The sequence below is a fragment of the Emydura macquarii genome, unplaced genomic scaffold (assembly GCF_026122565.2).
Source record: "Emydura macquarii macquarii isolate MOO-44397 ecotype Brisbane River unplaced genomic scaffold, CSIRO-AGI_Emac_v2 contig_1253, whole genome shotgun sequence".
Classification (NCBI taxonomy): Eukaryota; Metazoa; Chordata; order Testudines; family Chelidae; genus Emydura; species Emydura macquarii.
The window spans coordinates 96,464,539-96,483,363 of record NW_027131390.1 but is presented as its reverse complement, the minus strand read 5'-3'; the positions used below and the strand labels follow the sequence as shown (position 1 = coordinate 96,483,363).

Below are 18,825 nucleotides of genomic sequence, written 5' to 3'. Positions count from 1 at the left end.
CACGAGTGGTCGCTTTTTCTTCGGCACCGGGGATGTTGCTCGGTGCTGAGTCGAACCCGGTGCTGGTGGTGCACTCTGCACCGAGATGACACTCGGTGCCAGGGCGGAGCGCTGCTTCCATAAGCCGGGCTTTTAACTGGATCTCTCAGTCCTTCTGAGTCCGCGGTTTAAAAGCCCTGCACTTGTCTTACACTTGTCTTTCCTGTGCTCTTCCCCCAGGCACAGAAGGCACTGATCATGGGGGTCGCTGAGCAGGAAAGCCTTCCCGCAGGAGGCACACAGCTTAAATCCAGATGACCAGGGCATGGCCGGGCCGCTCTAAGTCCCTCAGGGACTTCTTATCTAACTACACGTAACAACTACTTAAAACTAAAGTACTTCGAATAACAAAGAGTTCAAACAAGGCGACTAGTACTTGCAGAAAGCAAGGCTAGTTCCAGCAACAGTCATGAGCGGAAAGAAGGAACCGAGGGGGCATAGGGCCAGCAGTGCTTCATATACCGCGGCATGCATGCGGGACTCCAGGGGGCACCAAAGCCGGCCCTACGGGGTCTGCTAAGGGGAAAAACGTTCCGGGAACCGTGCCTGGTGGCATGCACTCACCTATAGTGGAACGGACATGAGCAATCACTCAAAGAAGAATAACTCTTTCAATATAAAAAGAAGACATCTAGTAAAAGGACATGTACATTTGGACCTCTCAAACAAAATAATTTTAAAATAGCTTCACTGTTACTGACCTTATACAGAGGACGTCTAACATCAATAGGACAATTCTGAATAACTTCATCTACTACTTCTGAGATGGGTTGTGTGAAGTCAGGATTAGCAAACTAAAATCAGAAGTCAAAAATGGATATAAAAACAGTACTAATTAAGTAGCTAATACCATAATTTTAATCCAAAATACTTTAAAAACCTTGCAGTTTCAATTTGAAGAACAAGAATAATTAAGTGCAATTTGAAACAGCAGTAATTCTTTCCTGGCTTTTAGGTCTTCCTGACCTACTAAATGTATGCAGGTTACCCAGGGGATCCCAGGAAAGTGAGAAAAGTAAGAATTCAATTAAACTTGAGAGAGAAGAAAGCTGATTAGTAGTAGGGAGCTAGAGTACTTGAGATCAACATGCAATAGAAAGAAAGGAATAAGAAAATTCAAGATTAATCCCAAACACATCCTTAATCGAAAAAGCAGTGTTACTATATGCAGGAGTAGTAGGAAGGATGTTCTGAGGGTTTTTCCCTTCTCCCCTTCTCTTGCACATTCTCAAATGGGAAATAGTCAAGTTAAATGCTGCACAGTTTATACCAAACAGAAGACGGGGGGGGGGGGGGAGGAATAAACAAAGCAAGCCATCCTATTTCACTACATGTGCAACCATTGACTATTATTGGAAACAGAAACATAAGGATTATTTATTTAAATGGGCATTTAGTAAAAGGTTAAAAAGAATAGAAAGACGTGATTAGATTTTTTTTTGCTGTTTTGATTATTCTCTTGTACTGCTTTTGTAATTATAACTGTTCTTTTGTAACAGTTCAAAGACCACCCACTCTTCTCAGATGCTTAGTACTAAAGCACAGTTTAAATCAGAATGAGGGAATAGCCATGACAACAGAATAAAGAAAGAGAAGGGACTGAGGCAGAAATAGGTAGAGTTATTCCTACCTGCTTTTTCTAAAATGACCTTGAAAACAGGGCTAATGGCACAGAATTAGAAATGGGAGGGAGAATTTTTAATTAAATGAAAATTGACTTTTTAAATGACTGACTAGAACCAGGAATGATGGGTAAGAAGAAATTAAATTTTAAAAGATAATTGCTTAACAAGAAGAAGAGAGGAACAATAACTCATATTAGCAATCCAATTCTTTAAAAAGTTCTAGGGTTGTACTGTGTTTGACTGGTCAAGCGGCTCAATTTGTATATTTAAAAGTTACCCAATATCAAGAAGTAAAACTCACTCACTTCTTATAATAGCAATTGCTAATCTATTTTAAAACGTAAATTGAGATAGGCATGTTTTCAAAAACTTTCAAATGCATTTAAAATTAAAATTTGTACACTAATATCTAAACTGCTGTTTTACGGATTGAATTAAAAAAATCCAAAAACCATTATAATTCACACCAATTTACCTCAGGATGAAAGAAGATTTCCGGCCCCAGGAATCTCTCATAGCCGACATCAATGGTGAATTCTTTCTTTGAGATTGCATTGATTCCAGTATACTGTTTAATCCATTTTGTACCATCTGTGTCATACTTGTTAAATTCTTTTACTAAATCAGGACAGACATAACTAAAGCGCTCCTGAAAATTAAATATACACATTTGTAGAAATCTTCCCCAACACAGTAGAAAATAATGGTATGAGCTTACAAAAAATATGGAGCCATTTGAACCCAATTAAATATAGTAGAAATAAAGCTCCTTTTTAAAAATAGGTTCAGGCTCCTGGAAAGAGTTTGAAACTGGCAGGTAGCTACATAGTAGAGTACAAAAAATGGTTTAACTGACACTATGTACAATTAGATAATAAGCTTTGCTTCTACAAATCATTTCTACGCATCACTGGGTGCAAATAGCATTCTTTGATTGGCTAAATTGGTTTTGATTCCATTTTTCCCTCTAAAATTTTATGGTAATAAAAAATGAGTACTGAAGTGTACAATGTACTTAATAGATAAACTTCCTTCAGTGGATCAGTAATAATGGATTTGTACTGCAGGAAAAAAGGCAGCTACCTTTGCAAAAGAAATCATAAGAACATAAGAATGGCCATACTGGGTCAGTATCCTGTCTTCCGACAGTGGTCAACGCCGGATGCTTCAGAGGGAATGAACAGAGGAGGGTAATTATCAGATGATCCATTCCCTGAAGTCCAGTCCCACCTTTTGGCAGACAGAGGCTTAGGGGCAGTCAGAGCATGGGGTTGCATCCCTGACCATCTTGGCTAATAGCCACTGAGGAACCTATCTTCCATGAACTTACCTAATTCTTTTTTGAACCCAGTTATAGTTTTGGCCTTCACAATATCCCTTGGCAACAAGTTCCACAGGTTGACTGTGCATTGTATGAATCAAAAAAAGAAGTAATTATGGCTTTTCATTTTACAGATTCCTCCAGGAAAGTTTCCAGTTAAGTATTACAATAGTTATGTCTCAGGGGAAAAAAATGTTATAAAAATTTTCTCTTAGAAGAAAAAAAAACCCCAAACATTCTAGACCGACATTGGTATATTCATATCATTTTATATTTTAGGTATTTAAAGATCAATGTTTATATTCCCATTTAGAAAAAGAACACAATTAAGAAGGGGGTCATTTTTAATATGATTTTTTAAATAAATTTATACTGTTGCATAACTTCACCTTCACTGCTTTAGCTGTTTCCAAGGATTGCTCGGGAGGAATTCCTACTTCTCGCTCTCTCAACAATTGCTGAATGAAGTATGTTATATCTCGTCCTGCAATTGGAATATGTTTGATACAGCTTCCAATCACATAGCCTTCAGCCTGGAAGTAAAATTAATTTGGAGAAGAAGAAAGAAATGCCTTACATCAACTTCAGGGGGAAAAAAGCAGTTATTTATTGAAGTATATAAAGTGAGATTCTGAAAATGCTTATTCACATCCTTACAGCATTGGGCCCTTCATTACCACAATTCAGATTTATCAGAGTTACGTTTACACACACACACAATCATTTTCATAATCTTATACCCTGGATGGAGCTCTGAGGGCATTTCTGTTATTCATAGCTCTTTACTATCCATTTCTGAGGCCCTGTATTGTAGTTACCATTCTTACAAGCACTGTCTTACATGGACCAGATAAGTCCATGTTGTCAGCACTTAAAGTAACAATAGTCACCGCTCCTTACATGAGATAAAGTGAATGCCACTGAATGATGGAAGGCACACTCTCACACATTACTGTTTAGTAGCACTCAAGAATTGTAGGCACTTAAGTACGTAAGAGTTTACGATCTACACAGGCAAAAGAGATGAGAGTCTTGAAGGTTGAGAGGAGACAACAGTCCAGCAAAGTGATCAAAATGGCTTTTAGCACATCACATTGGTACACAATTTTTATCATTTTTCACTCCATCCTCCCTATCCCCACCTGTCACAGAGAAGGAAGGGGGAGGCTGATGTTTAATTCTATCATAAGTGTTAGGATATTTGTTTGTGTTCATGGGGACTGACTTGTAAATAGCATGTGTTTTAACAGGAGATTAGACTTCTCAACCTTTAAAAGGAAGATCAAACCAGAAGACATAATTATTCTATGACTATCTGATATACTCTTTGTACAGCACATGCAGTACTATTTACATTATTTAAAGGATTATTTGAAATGTCTTAATTATTCCAAAGTCATGCTTCATCTCTGAAATTTGAATGATGAGGTAAAACATTTTGCAAGTAGCAATTGGTTTAGTGGATGTATGTTTTGGAATACTACGAAATCCTGATCCACTTAGTTTTAATGGTGTTATCATAAATCAAACTGCACAAAATTTAAGAATCAGCATTTAATAGTTGGAAATATACAGTCGTACTATACAATCATATCCAAGTGAAAGTTATGCAAAACTTTGATAGCTAAAATTTAACATTGAACATGAGTCAAAAATATTTTATGACAGATGTGTTAAGACTTTCTATGTACATGTACACATATATACATACTTAAAATGTGTATTTTAACTAAAAATGATCAAAATGAATATTCATATGTATGTCTGTCCCACTGTGGAGATTACATTTTTATCTACTTACATTTTTAGTACTTCAGGTATTGTATTACATCTCAAGAAGGAATGGGCATTTGACCAGTCCAAAAGTAATTGGTCAACTGACTGGTCAAATAATGTAAAAAACTGTCAAATATTTTAAGGCACTAATTTATTAGAACAGTAACCAAAAAAAGTAAGTCTTTATAGTCTTCAATAAGCTTAGCTTTAGATAGTTACTTATGCCTAATTTTAAAAAAGGTACATTAACTGAGTTATTTCAACTCAGAAAAATGGGAAACAATTAAATTAAATTCTAAAAAAATAAAATTATAATTTCCTTTTGGCAAAGTTAAGCTAGCATTTAAAAGTAAATGCTATTCAAGACTGAACAGTTAGAAAAGAAAGAAATTAAACAGAAATAAAATAAAACTATATAAGAAAGTCATTTTTAAATGCATTTTAAATGCTATAGACCAACTCTTCAAGAAGCTTAATTGCAGTATATCTATTCTGTGTTGGGGAAGAGGTTTAATGATTGCAAACCCTCCACTCTCTACCTCAGTCTCTTCTGAGAAAGTTTCTGTATGTTTGTCTAGTCAGTTTAGATTGTAAGCTTCTTCAGGGCAAGAACTGTGTTTTAGTTTGCTTAATGTGCTTAGTAAAAACTGTAGCGTGCACTGATGATCTGGTATACAAATAAAGATATTCATATATACATGCAATGTTTGTCCTAAAAGATTCCTGTCAATCAAGATGCTCAACTTCCAATTAATTCACCTTTTTCCTAACAGGTGTCATTAGCATTGTGGGGACTGAATTGCATAGTGGCGTCTGCAGCACCACATGCACTGCCCCCCCTTCCCCCGTGGATAAAGAGGCAGCCTAAGGAGGATTGACTCAGCAGCACGAGCCGCATGTACCTGTCTCCTTATAAGGAAATGAAGTGACCCCACCTGCTGGTGCATGGTCAGCAACTGCCCAGGATAATTGTAATCACCTGGTTGGCTGGTTCATACCTGCCCAGGAAATCAGGAGCACCTGGTTGGCTAAACTCGGAGTCCTGACCTTAGAAGGTCATGCAGCAAATAGCAACCAATGGGGCTTAGCCTCTGCTGACCAGGGGGAAACTATAAAAGTTCAAACCCAGGTGGCAGAAGGCAGAGAGGAATTGAATCCACCCGGCATCCTGCATATCCCCCGGTCTTGTCAGCTCGGCGGGCTGACGCATCTTCACTAGCCTGCTTCACTGTGAACTGATCACTCACAGTGGCTCTCTCCCGTCTGCAGTATCTTAAGCAAACGGCAACTGAATTTGGCCAGCATAGTATACCTGTATATAATGTTTGTGAGTATGGATTAACTGTTTTCTGTTGTGTTTGTCTTGTAACCTCTTTGGGGAACTCCAAAACTGGGCACCCTAGTGTCACATGCTGGCAGCCACGTGTTGATCCAGGAAAGATCACAAAACGCTAAAGTCTTGGGTGGCACATTTTGTCTTTTCGTGCACGGAGTTCTCCTGCCCTTTGCTATAACTGTTTGCTGTGCAATTGCTTGCTGTGAAACTGTTTATTGTAGAAATAGAACTGTTTATTATAAGGCTAGAATTGTTTATTATAAAATAAAGGGTTTATTGGTTAAGCAAACCCCTAGAATCATCACTGTCTCGCTTAACCCCCGTATCCCAAACCGAACCTATCAGAGAGTTTTTCTCTCCGTTTCCACAAGCATGTAATAAAAGTGAGTCATTAAAAAATTTAAGTAGGTTAACAGATGGCACAATGATGCAATCAAAAAGGTAGGCCACTATCTACATCAGGACAGTTTTGTTGGAATATTTGAAAACAGTCAAAGAGGTGGTCAGTTGATCAGTTGATTGGCTGGCCATGCCTAAATCATCATGAGTATTTGTTTTAGATTGCTAAATATTGAAAAATGCTGAAAATAGGGGAAGATATATTTACAAAGGAGTTTCTTAACTGAGCAAGTGATACAAAAAAATTATATACAACCTGTTCATCTATTTCAGTTAAAATAATGAGAAAGCTCTGCTGTCTTAATAGCCATTTAAAACCTATTATGCATAATAAAAACAACCTAATTTACCATTACAAGAGTTGAAACCTCAGTGATTTAATAAGCCTTAGCAGAAAAATGCCATCTCTGACGAACAGTCTAATCTGAAATATTTTACATAGTATTTTTCACTAAACTGAAAAGAAAGCTATAAAAGCACAAGTTTAGATCAGAATCAATGTAATCTTCCAATATAATGAATCATCAAGTAAATGAGCTTACTAATTGTTATTTTACAATTAGTAAACTCATTTACATATTCTTTATTTTGTAAGATTAGGGACTAAACAGGGTCTTCAAGTGATTCTACAAAATACCAGATATCCAGTTTCTCCTCAAAGAAACAGCTATGCAAAGAGATGTACTTCCAATCATCTGGGGAAGAACTACATTATATACTCCAGTTATAAAACTTTCAGTGTGCAGTTTTGTAAACTATACTGCATACTTAACAGCCAAAAAAACACCTTGACATTTAATAAAACAGTAAATATTATACACTAACAAAACAAATCATATTCTATTTTTAAGATCTTATATATGGTAAACGCTGTTAACCAACTTTATTATTTGAGTCATGCAAGAATTTTCCCACCTGTATGATCTTTGCTGTATGATAGTACACTAGAATTGTAATTTCTCTCATTTAACAGTTTGGATAACTGAAAGCCCTGACCTTGATATGGAATATTTGGTGTATTATTAATTCTAGTTTACAAATGAGAAAATTAATTCAGATTAATGGCCAAGTTCTGTGAGCTGCTGAGAGCACTGAACTAACACTGACTTTTAGTGAGGAAATGAGAATGCTATGCAGTTCTCAGCACCTTAGCACAAGAGGGACGTAGGCTACTTCCCCAAGGTTACTCAATAACAGATATTACTCAATTATTCATTTACTCAATTACTGATAACTCCTTGTCATGTTTTAAACTACAACAGAGTCGAACATTGATATGGGAAGTAATTTCAGCAAGGTTACAATGCACAATGATATAGCATTACATTATGCGGTTTTGATATTTTGAAATATACTTACCACAGGAATGACATGAGTAACACCATCTCCACTGTCTATAACTGTGCCAGTCAATGTCCGTTCTCCTACCTGTCTCGATGTCCAAGATGCAGCTAAGGCAAGGACAGCCTTGCAAAAGAGAAAGCAGAATTTGAACCTTTAGTTTCACATTGATGTATAAAGCCTACACTGAGGCTTCTCTACAGTTGATTTTTAACCTTAGAATGAAAATACAAAAAAAGCCAAAGTGAGCAAAGTCTATTTAAACACAACTGAATCAAAATAACCAAAACTCTCAATATTTGAATAATTTTCATTTTTCTCTTACAGAACAATGGAAACTTAATATAGAATCAAAGAATGAAACTTACAAAATATTTTTTTCAGAGAAAAGTTAAATTCAGTATAAAAATGAGAAAGAAGTATGACTTTGTAACAAGTACATTTGATTTTGACACTATTTAGCACAAATTACCATGTACTGAAAATGGAACTGAAGATTTATTACATTCTAAGCAAAAGGACTAGAATTCTTAGAGTTTATTGGCATTTTGTTAGTTTCCTTTTACAGGGCAAATACATTTATAAACTAAGAGCTAAATCAGTGGTTTTCAACCTTTTTTCATTTGCAGACCCCTAAAAAAATTCAAAAGGAGGTAAGGACCGGACCCCTTTGGAAATCTTTGGCATAGTCTGTAAACTCCCAAGGATCCGTGGATCATAGGTTGAAAACCACTGGGCTAAATCTTCAGTTGGTGTAAGCTGGCCATTGATTTCAATGAAGCTACCAGTTGTACATGTAAATCCTAAGCAGAAACAAAATACATCATCCTCTGTATTCCTCACACAGTGAAGTTTTTTTGTTTTTTTTTAATGTTCAAGTTGGAGAACAGGACACTATTGGTAGAAAATAACTATATGATGCTAGGAGCGACTTGGAGAAGTCTACACAATTATTCAAGTGAATGGCAAATGCATGTTTGAATATCAAGATTGCTGTCTGACATAGTACTAAGACAAAACATCTCGTCCCAGGAAGTGTGAATGGAAAGTGGAAAGGAAAAATATTTTATATTTTGGAGGAAGGTGATGGGTGGATGAACAACTGTGGATGAACAACGGATAGAAAATTTGAAGGAAATCTGGGGGACACTATATCTAAGCCAGGACCATATTCTCCAATGGCAAATTAGTACCTATTTATTTGTTATTTGAATATTTTATTCTACACCAAGGTAGAAGAAAGAATTTGTCCAATAATAAAAAAATCAATCACAAAATTGAAACTGATTTCTGAAGGGAATCTGGTTAAGTGCTATTTAGGAGAAGGAACACAAACAAGCATAATGTGAAGCATAACGTGCACCTAAAACAAAAATTCCTAAGGAAACAGATAAGCGCTTTCTTAAAATAAAATTTTTCACTGAAGCTTAAATTACCTAGAAGGTTATTCAGAGAGAGATTTGTAATTCACTAATTTGTGCATGTTAATAGACTTAAGGATTTGAAAGTAACTCTACAATGGAGTGATGGAATATCTATATGAAACAGCTTGCAAAAAAAAAAAAAAAAAAAAGGAACACTGATAGTTCCAGCCCCTGATGCTTTCTAGTCACAGAACAGCTACAGCACAGAAATGCAGCAGTGCAAGTTCTACAAAAAAAATGTACTCCATCCAAAGGGCTACTTCTGGAGGTGAAAGAAAACTTCCTATTCATGGTTATTCTGTTCTCAGCCTAGCACCATTTATTATGGGGTGTTTTGTCACATAACACCTGTCCTCCATGAACTGAGTCAAAACCAATTGTTAATTTTACATACTCCAGCTACCAGCCAAAAGACATTAAGTATTTTTGACCACTAGACTGGATTTGAGAGCCAGTCACCCTGTGAAAACCTCTGACCCAAAGACCAATCTCCAAAACATTTTCAAAACATTAGAATTATGTACAATTTTCTCACTGGGTTTAAATATTATTTTAATTAAAGTTTAGCAAAATCATCCTTTGTCGCCCACCCCCTCCATTTAACAGTTGCATTCTCACCTGAACAGCAATGTACAGCCCCGGAACGTTGAAAGATTCAAACATTATCTCAGCAGTATATTCCCTATTTTCTGGAGTATTTAGTGGAGGTTCAGTCTGTGAGACAGAAGTGATTTTTAAAATCAATTCAAATCAAATACTTGCATTTATTCAGATTTTAAAACACACTAAGAAAAGGTTCCAGGTTGTAAGCTTAATAATTTACCAAAAAGTGTACAAATAGCAGGAATTCACACTGTGCTTTAAAAAGCAATCAGCTTTTGTTTAATTGTTAAACAGCTTTTGCTAAACTGTTTAATTTAGTAAACCTGTCAATTCCCATGATGGTAAGTAGACTAATGCAAACTGCACCATAAAGACACCACACTTCATGTGACAATGCAGGAACACAAAGTGATGTGAAATTCTAGCTACAATTGACCAAGATATATTTGGTTCCCTCTTATCTTGGGCAGTTATTTCTCTGTAGCATTGTATCCACTGACAGAATACAGCACTATCATCCAAAAAAAAGGACAGTTGTATATTCCGAGTATTTTAATATCCCCAGTTACCAAAAACAATTTTTTTCCCCTCAGTCATTCATCTAACTAAACTTGAAAGTTATGTTCTATTTTCTTTTCAAAGGCAATATCAGGAAGAGGATCTATATGTTACCCTCTGAATGAATTATACTAAAGAGAGAATGGGACAGAATACATATAATGTGCTACTATAATAAACCTGGACTTAACACAAACTATAGTTCTTTTCGTTCTTTGAAAGTATGCATTCTGAATGTTATATGGGTGAAGAATATTTGAAGAAATAAACATCTAATACTTGTTGCTACTAGTTGCTTTGGTGTAGGGATATGCTACAGTTCTAGCAGAGGAGGAATATGGACCTCAACCAGCAACCCTCGTTAAAGTTCCATTAATTTCAATGAGCCTTCCAATGTAGTTGGTTAGTACGTGCAGATTCAAGTCCTATATTCATGGAACAAACTATGGTTGTGATACTAAAGTCATTTTCTGCCTTTGCTTTTATTTTTTAATTTTTTTTTAATATATAAGTAGGGGAAATTTTCAAGAAAAGTGATAAACTGGTCATGAATAAATTTAGGCTGGAAGTTAGAAGAATGTTTCTAACCATCAGAGGAATGAGATTCTGGAACTGCCTCCCAAAAGGAGTAGTGGGGACAATCATTTAGCTAGTTTTAAAATGAAGCTTGATAAATTCTTGAACGGGATTATATGATAGAGGGGCCTGCGATAGCAGAGGACTGAACTTAATGATCCAGATAGTTCTTTCCAGTCCTATATTTTTAATTTCTATATGTGTACTTTTTTTAAAAAAAATGTAAATAAATACTGAAGTTGTTGGCATCATGACAAGTTAATTGTACTTAAATTGTGTAGCAAATTCAGTTCTGAAAATCCAAGAAAAAGCTTTAAGCAATAATTGTGAGGAATTAAGAAGGCTCAAACCTTGCACCAAATCCAACCATAAAAAGCCTGGAACTTCCCAAAGCTCCAAATCAAATCCTACTCAATAGATTTACACTCCATGTTTCCACAGGCTCTGTAAAAAGTGAGGCAACTGAAATGACACTTTCTAGGAACTGCATCCAAATTATACAGTGTTTTGTTTTAATACAACTGCTATTAACACACAGTGCACAGACTGCTACTGCATCACTGGAGAAATACTTACCTAAAATGTAGTTTCCATGACATTACTTCAACGGAGAGCTGTTGCAGAGAAAGTTTGAGGCAACAGAAATAAAGGAAGAATGGGAGTTTGTAGTTCAGACACTCCTTTGCTTTTAAAACTGATAAGAATATAGAAGCAATTTATAGAGAAGCAGCCCGACCAGCTTGGCTTTAGCCAAAGCACATGATCTTTAACTTCCTACATAGGTAGCTGAGCTTAGAGGTTTATTTGCATAAATGGTTCTTTGTGTAATCAACACAAAATTCTTACATATCCCACTGTCCTTTCATAAACAGGAGGTAATTTGTACTCACCAAAAGAAAGTAATGATCTTCCGGTTCTGCTCTTAGATATTTAAAGATAACTTGCTCCATAAACCTCTCCATCAAGTCCCAGTCTTCAACTATACCATGGCGGATAGGCCACTGTTAAAACAGAGGCATCAGTATATATTTGGAAAGTTAAAATAAAAAGTCTTGATTGTTTGTAACTGCAGGAAAAAAGTCACTAAAAGTGGAGACAAACTACACAGTAAGAACATTGTGTTACAACTTCTTCCTACCCCAGTACGATTACTAATTTGAAATTCTGAAGTCTTTATAAGCTCTCATCTATGCTGGAAAAGAGTAAACAACTGTGCTTCACTCTCCAGCATTACTTCAAAAAGAAAATAAATTAATGTACTTTTCCCCAAAGGAAGACAAAACTTCTTGACAGTTACCAGAACCGGCTGAACATTAAATCACACTTGAATACAATTTGCTTTTAAAAGAACATGTTAAGAATGGGAAAATAAATAGTTCTGTACAGTTAAGCATCAGTCAGACCCTGTCTATACTTACCTCCTGGATTCGGCGGCAGTCGATGGGAGTTATGCAAGCTACGCAAAAAACCTGCGTAACTCCCATCGACTTCTCTGCTCCTCTTCTGCGTGTCGTTTTCACTGCACTGCGCCGACAAGAACCGCGTTCCCATCGACGCAGGGCTATGCCACTTGTAAAGGTGGTTTTAGTACGTCGATTTCTGGATCGACTGAGAGGGTCTTCACTGACTGCTCAGTCAATCCAGAGCAATCGATCTGACAGAGGCGACTTTGCTGCTGTCAGTGTAGCCGTAGCCTCAGAAACCACTTATTGTACAGTAGATTTTAAAAATATATTACATTTATAGAAAAGAACTATTCTTTAATACCTTTGTTGCATAAGTTGGTTTTTCTATTGCTTCGTCCCCAATAAAGAAGTCTAAATCATCCACACCTTTCATAACCCTCCTTTGTGCTTGATCAACAACTTTCGCTGATTCCTTGATTGCAATACCTGAAATAAAAAAAGATATACGACATTGTAAGTCATCTATCCTGAAACTTCTGTCATACTTCAAAGTTTACATTCTGATTTAAGAATTGAAATAATTTACCATTCCTAGCTTCAGTGCAAGTGCAATGAGTCTACACAGAACACTTTCAAATGAGATTTTTAAGTACACCCATAATCAAACACTATTAGGATTGAATAATACAATAGAGTCATGAAAACAAAATTTGAACATGCTGCAATGCTTAGCATACAATGCAGAAGAACACATTACTTATCTTGTGCAGTAACTGCAGTTCTTTGAGATGCCTGTCCCTATGGCTCCTCTACTTCAGGTGCGCATACACCTCTTGAACCCTTGATCAACGATTTTCAGTTAGCGTCCATTCAGCCCATGCATGCACCCTATGCCTCCTCATGCCAGACAGCAAGGCTATAGAGATGTGTGAGCGAGCCGCTCTCAGTTCCTTCTCTACCTGTACACCCTTTAAGGAACAGTCCATAGCAGAGGAGAAGGAGGGTGGATAGTGGAGCACCTATAGGGGGACACATCTTAAAGAACTACAATTACTGTGCAGGATTAGTTAACTACTTCTTTGAGTAGCGTCTCTGTGGATGCTTCACTTGAGGTGACTTTTGAACAGATGGAGGAGGGAGCTTCGGAATAGAGTCCAAAACGGAAGATAGTATTGCTGAACCAAGAGTCGCACTGGACCTGACAGCATGGATCTGGCATAATGTTTCGAAAATATATCCTGAAGCCTGTGTAGTAGTCCTACATATTTCAGACACTGGTACATTCTTCAGTCATGATGTTGCCTGCGATCTAGTTGAATGTGCTATCACCTCTGGGGGAAGGAGTGAATGCCTGCAGCCTCATAACTAATGATAATACATCCAGTAATCCATTAAACAGATCAAAGACCTATCTGCGAAGACAATGAGAAGCCTAAGTGACTTCCTAAATAGCTTAGCCCTATAAAAGTAGGAAGCCAAGATCCTTCTAACGTCCAAGATATGTAAGCAGGATTCGTGTAGAGAACTATGTGGCTTCAGGAAAAACACTGGTAGGTGAATGGATTATTAAAGTGAAACTCCAATAGAACCTTGTGTAAGAATTTAGGGTGTGGATGTAGAGACATCTGTCCTTAAAGAACACTGTAAGGGAGGTCATCTGCCATCAAGGCTCCAATCTCCCCAACCCTATCGGCTGATGCAATGACTACTAAAAAGTCCATCTTCACAGTGCAACAGAGAACAGAGTGCAACAGAGAACAGGTTGCCATTGTTTGAATGAACGTCTCATAAGATAACTGAGTACCAGCAGACCAGGATAGCTCTCAAATCTGCAGCTAGAGATTCCCCCAACCCTTAACATATTTAGACAATACTCGATGAGCAAATATGGAGAATCCTTCTACTGAAGAATCAAAGCTGATACTGTGGCCAAATGGTCCTTACCTGAACTAACTGATAACTCCAATTGCTTTAGATCCAACAGATAATCCAGATTGACTGAAAATGACACCAAATCGGGCAGGAGGGAGCAACAACTACACCAATGGAAGAATCTCTTCTATTTCTGCAGGTAAGTAGTACAGGTTGATTTATTTCTACTATTTAGTAAGATCTGTTGTGCTTCTACAGAGCAGGAATATTCTAATGCCATGAACCATCAATGAGCCACAGCCTGAGGTGGAGGACCATTAGATTGGGATGAAGCACATGAGCCACACCCTGCAACAGGAGAGGAGAGATGGTCATGAGCTTGAACAACGGTTGGACACAAAGGTGAAGCGGGTAAGGGTACCAAGCTTCCCTCTGCCAGATCAGCACTATAAAGATAACTCTGGCTCTGACTTGTCTGATCTTGTTAGTCATCCTTCATATCAGCAATACTGGAGGAAACATATAGAACTGATTCTTCTTCCAAGACAGAGGAAAGATCTCCCAAGCAGTTGTGGCCCAGGCCCCCTTGAGCAGAAAAGAACACACTTCCTGTTCCTGGAGGTGGCAAAGAGATCCATCTTTGGCAGTCCCCCTCTCAGGATTATACTGTGGAGAATCTGGGTGTTTAACAGCCATTCACAATCCTGTGAGAAGTGTCCGCTGCAGACTTTGGCTGTGGTGTTCTGAAATAGATCGCTGAAATTTGGATTGGATGAGCTACGCACGAATTCCACAGTTTCATGGTTTCAGTGCACATGGAGATGGAACTTGTGCTTCTCTCTGCTTGTGGATATAGAACATGCAGGATACATGGTCCGTCATGACCCTGATTGATTTGCCCCTGGTCAGGGGCAGGAAATGAAGGCAAGTGTTTCTGGCAATGCTGAGCTCCAACAGATGAGTTGTGAGGATCTGGGGGTGGGCTCCCCACCCCACCAATGATGCATCTGTTGTTAAAGTCAGTAATGGGGCTGGGGACAGACAGGAATGCCTACACAGACATTGAGTTGATCCTTTCTCCAGTCTAAGAAGCTCCACACCTGCAGAGAAATCATCACCCAATCTGACCAAGGTGTGTCTGAATGGAGAATAGGTCATTCTGAGCCAACCCTGCAAGCAGCGGAGACATAGATTTGTGTGATTGGTGATGCAATCTTCCATGCATCAGAAGAGTTGAAGGCATTTTCTTACTGTGGTTTGAGGGCTTCCCTGTATCGCCTGTACCAGACCAGACAAGGTTACGAATCTGCCTAAGGGAAAGGAGGCTCTGGATGTCAGGGAGTCCAAATATGCCCGTTAACTGTATTCTCTATACAGGGATTAATGTGGATTTATTTATGTTTGTCTGTAGATCCAATCCTGGAACAGAGCAAGGGCTGTCTGGGTGGAAAATCCCTCCTACAAAACAGGTCTGGCATTAGTAGTTGATGTATGGGAAGACTAGGATTGCTTCATTCGAAAGGCAAGCAACCACTACTGCCAGCACCTTGGAGCCAAGGAAAGGCTAAAGGGAAGCACTTGGTATTGGAAATGGTCATAGCCTATAGTGAAGCGTAGGTATGGGGGTATTAATATATGGAAATAGGAGTCTTGTAGGTCGAGGGCTGTAAACCAATCCCTTTCCTCTAGTACAAGAATTATGGCTGACATCCTGAACTTCTGAAGCTTTAGAAGCCGTAGATCTAAGATCAGTCTCCACCCTCCATCCCTCTTTGGCACAAGAAAATACTTTGAGCAAAATACCTTACTCTTGCAAGAAGGAGGAACCAACTCTAATGCTCCTAATCAAAGGAGTTCACGTATTGTCTGAAAAGGAGCTCATGAGAGGGATCCCTGAAGAGGCATGAGGAAGGTGAGGGAAGGGAGGTTGTGACGTAAAATGTGTAGTGTAGTAGCTCACTGTTATGACCTTTATGACCCACTTAATCTGTAGTAATCTGCCTCCAGGCATGTAGCAAGTTGGCAAAGCAGTTTCCAAAGTATGGGGTAGTGGGTGCAGCTGTAAATGCAGGGGTGCAGGAGGATTTGAACCCTTGACCAATCCATCATAACTGTTGCTTTGAAGATGGCTAGGTGGTCACGGAAGGCAGCTGAAAAGCCCTCATTCTGTGAAATTTATTACTCTTTTTGGGGGTTTGATGGATCTATGGGACCCAGAAAACTGAGCAGGACACAATCTCTGGGCAGTCTATGACCTACTAAAACTTTTCTCATTTGTAAGTGTATATGTTCTAGAATTCTTTAAAGTGTGCAAGGACTCATCTATGGTTTACGAGAATAGTTTGTGACTGTTGAAGGGGAGGTCCTCCATGGAGTTCTGTACTTCTCTTGGAAACCCCAAGAGATGGCCAGTATCCCCTGTACATAACCACCACTGTAGAGATGCACCTGGCAGCAGGGTCTGCAACATCTAAGATGTTTGAAGAAGGGTTCTGGCCACCAACTGCCCTTCTGAGACTGGAACTGATTCCTATGTTCTTGTGGGAGATGGTAAACAAAAGCGGTGAACCTGTTATAATTTTACCAATTACATTTGGCTCTGACTGCCTGATAATCATGATCCTGAATTGAAGGGATGCTAAGAATAGGTCTTTCGCCCAAAAATATTCAGCTTTTTCTAGTCAGCACATATAGTAAACTTAGCAAAATGCTACCTACCCTCCTCATTTACCACATCCACTACAAGAAAATTGAGGAGGAAGGGGGGAGTTTATGTTGTGAATCCTTGACCTTTCTGAGAGGAATCTCAAGAGTGTCAGCCACTCTTTAGAAGACCTTGAAATTACTGAAAATCATCAGCCAAGGATGGTGGCAGAAGCATAACCACCTCATCCAGAGACAAAGATGAAATACGAATTTGAGAAGTGGCCTCCTTATCTGCCCTAGCCTCCTGCTTCTCAAAAGTTTCCTCGTCGGGGAGCTGGCTGGGAAGGAGAGGGCTGTATACATCTGACCTCCCTATGAGATGGTACCAGTGGTCTGGTAAGTTGCTGTCGATAGGCAGCCAGAGTGCAGAGTATAAGGAAGTAGCAGCTTGCAGAGTTGATTCCACCCTTGATAACAAACCCAATCCTCCTACGATCTTCAGAGAATGGCTTTCTGAAGGGATATGTTGGAGAAGTCTGGACAGAGGTAAAGAAGACCAAATGAAGTTGCCTTCATCCTCCCTCCACCTCATCCAAATGAGGAGCACGCAGTGGAAAGTCCTGTGGTACTGGAGGATGGTAGTCCAGAGATTAGATCTTGGTATCAAGAGACGCGCAGTACCCATGAGGAGCAGACTCTGGTTCATCTGTTATCAAGAAGTCCTTAGTATAGCTGAACTGCGGTACCGAAGTGGTAGCTGAGGCCATGGCTGCCAATGCTGATGGTGGAAAATATTATACATAAGCTTAATACTATAAAAATATTAGAAATATAGAAAGCTGAGGCATGCCGAAGGCGGACATACCAGGGCTCAGTCTCAGGCTGAGGCAGTTGAGAAGTAACTGAAGTGGTTCACCCCGCATACCCCTATGTAGCCTTGGAGTCTGACATGAGGCGGCATAGGGTGAATGCACAGATCAGACACTAATAACTGAAAATCTCCAGTCAAGGACTCCAGAGGTGCGCACCTGCCATGGAGCACCCATAGAGACACTACTCAAAGAAGTAGTTAATGTTTTAGCAGAATCAATAAGCTGGCTATTCGTCCCACCTTTTGAGGGCTTGCCTCAGCTGGCAATGGACTACTTTACCTCGACATTCAATTAACCACCGCTCAGCAGCCAGAAAAGCAGAATGAAAAAGGAAACATCTGCTCAACATGCACTCACATTCAAAAAAGCAGACAAGATATAAGATGTATAAAGAATGGGAGAGAAGATAATATTCTGAATACTATGCTATCATATAAATGGACTGAACTCTAAGTTTAGCGTTCTGGACACCTCATCATAAAGACATAACAAATATATAAGGGATTCAAAAAAGCAATTCGGAGGGGGGGGAAGGTAGAGAGATTTCCACAAAGAGACAGATAGGAATATTAAGATTCCTTTAGCTTTTAGAGAGACGAATAAGAGGGGACATGAGGGAGATTACAAAATAATGAATACTACTGAAAAGATAAATTAAAGTATTCTTATTTACCCTCTGTCATAACACAAGAATGGAAGTTCGGAAGAAACTTCCCCTCTTCTTTATCTGTTAAGGGTTTTTTGCACTCTCAAGCTTCCTGTTTCCTACCTCTGGATCTACTCATCTACACGTGAAGCTGTGAAACGAAGGACTGAGACTCATCCAGGTACTGGATGTACACCAGAGGGACTGTAAGAGCCTGCAAACTCCACAATTCTACTGAGAATCTGATATATAAGGACTTTACTGTCATTTCTATGTATTTGAATGCTTTGACCATTTAACATTCCTCTTATTGTTTATTACAAAAGGAAATAAACAAACCTTTAGTTTAATTACTAAAGATCCAAACATAATGATCTGGCAATGT

At 38.5% G+C, this 18,825-nt stretch overlaps 1 protein-coding gene across 1 annotated transcript in view; it reads right to left on the bottom strand.

Moving 5' to 3' along the window:
* Positions 1-18,825, bottom strand: part of ACTR3 (actin related protein 3) — a 58,938-nt gene that overhangs the window by 10,479 nt on the left and 29,634 nt on the right. Inside the window, exons 3-9 of the mRNA XM_067549555.1 lie at positions 12,766-12,890; positions 11,889-11,999; positions 9,880-9,975; positions 7,856-7,963; positions 3,375-3,518; positions 2,140-2,313; positions 741-833 (exon numbers count right to left, since the gene is read on the bottom strand). Of these exons, the coding sequence (XP_067405656.1) occupies positions 741-833; positions 2,140-2,313; positions 3,375-3,518; positions 7,856-7,963; positions 9,880-9,975; positions 11,889-11,999; positions 12,766-12,890 (851 nt within the window). The remainder of the gene's footprint in view (positions 1-740; positions 834-2,139; positions 2,314-3,374; positions 3,519-7,855; positions 7,964-9,879; positions 9,976-11,888; positions 12,000-12,765; positions 12,891-18,825) is intronic.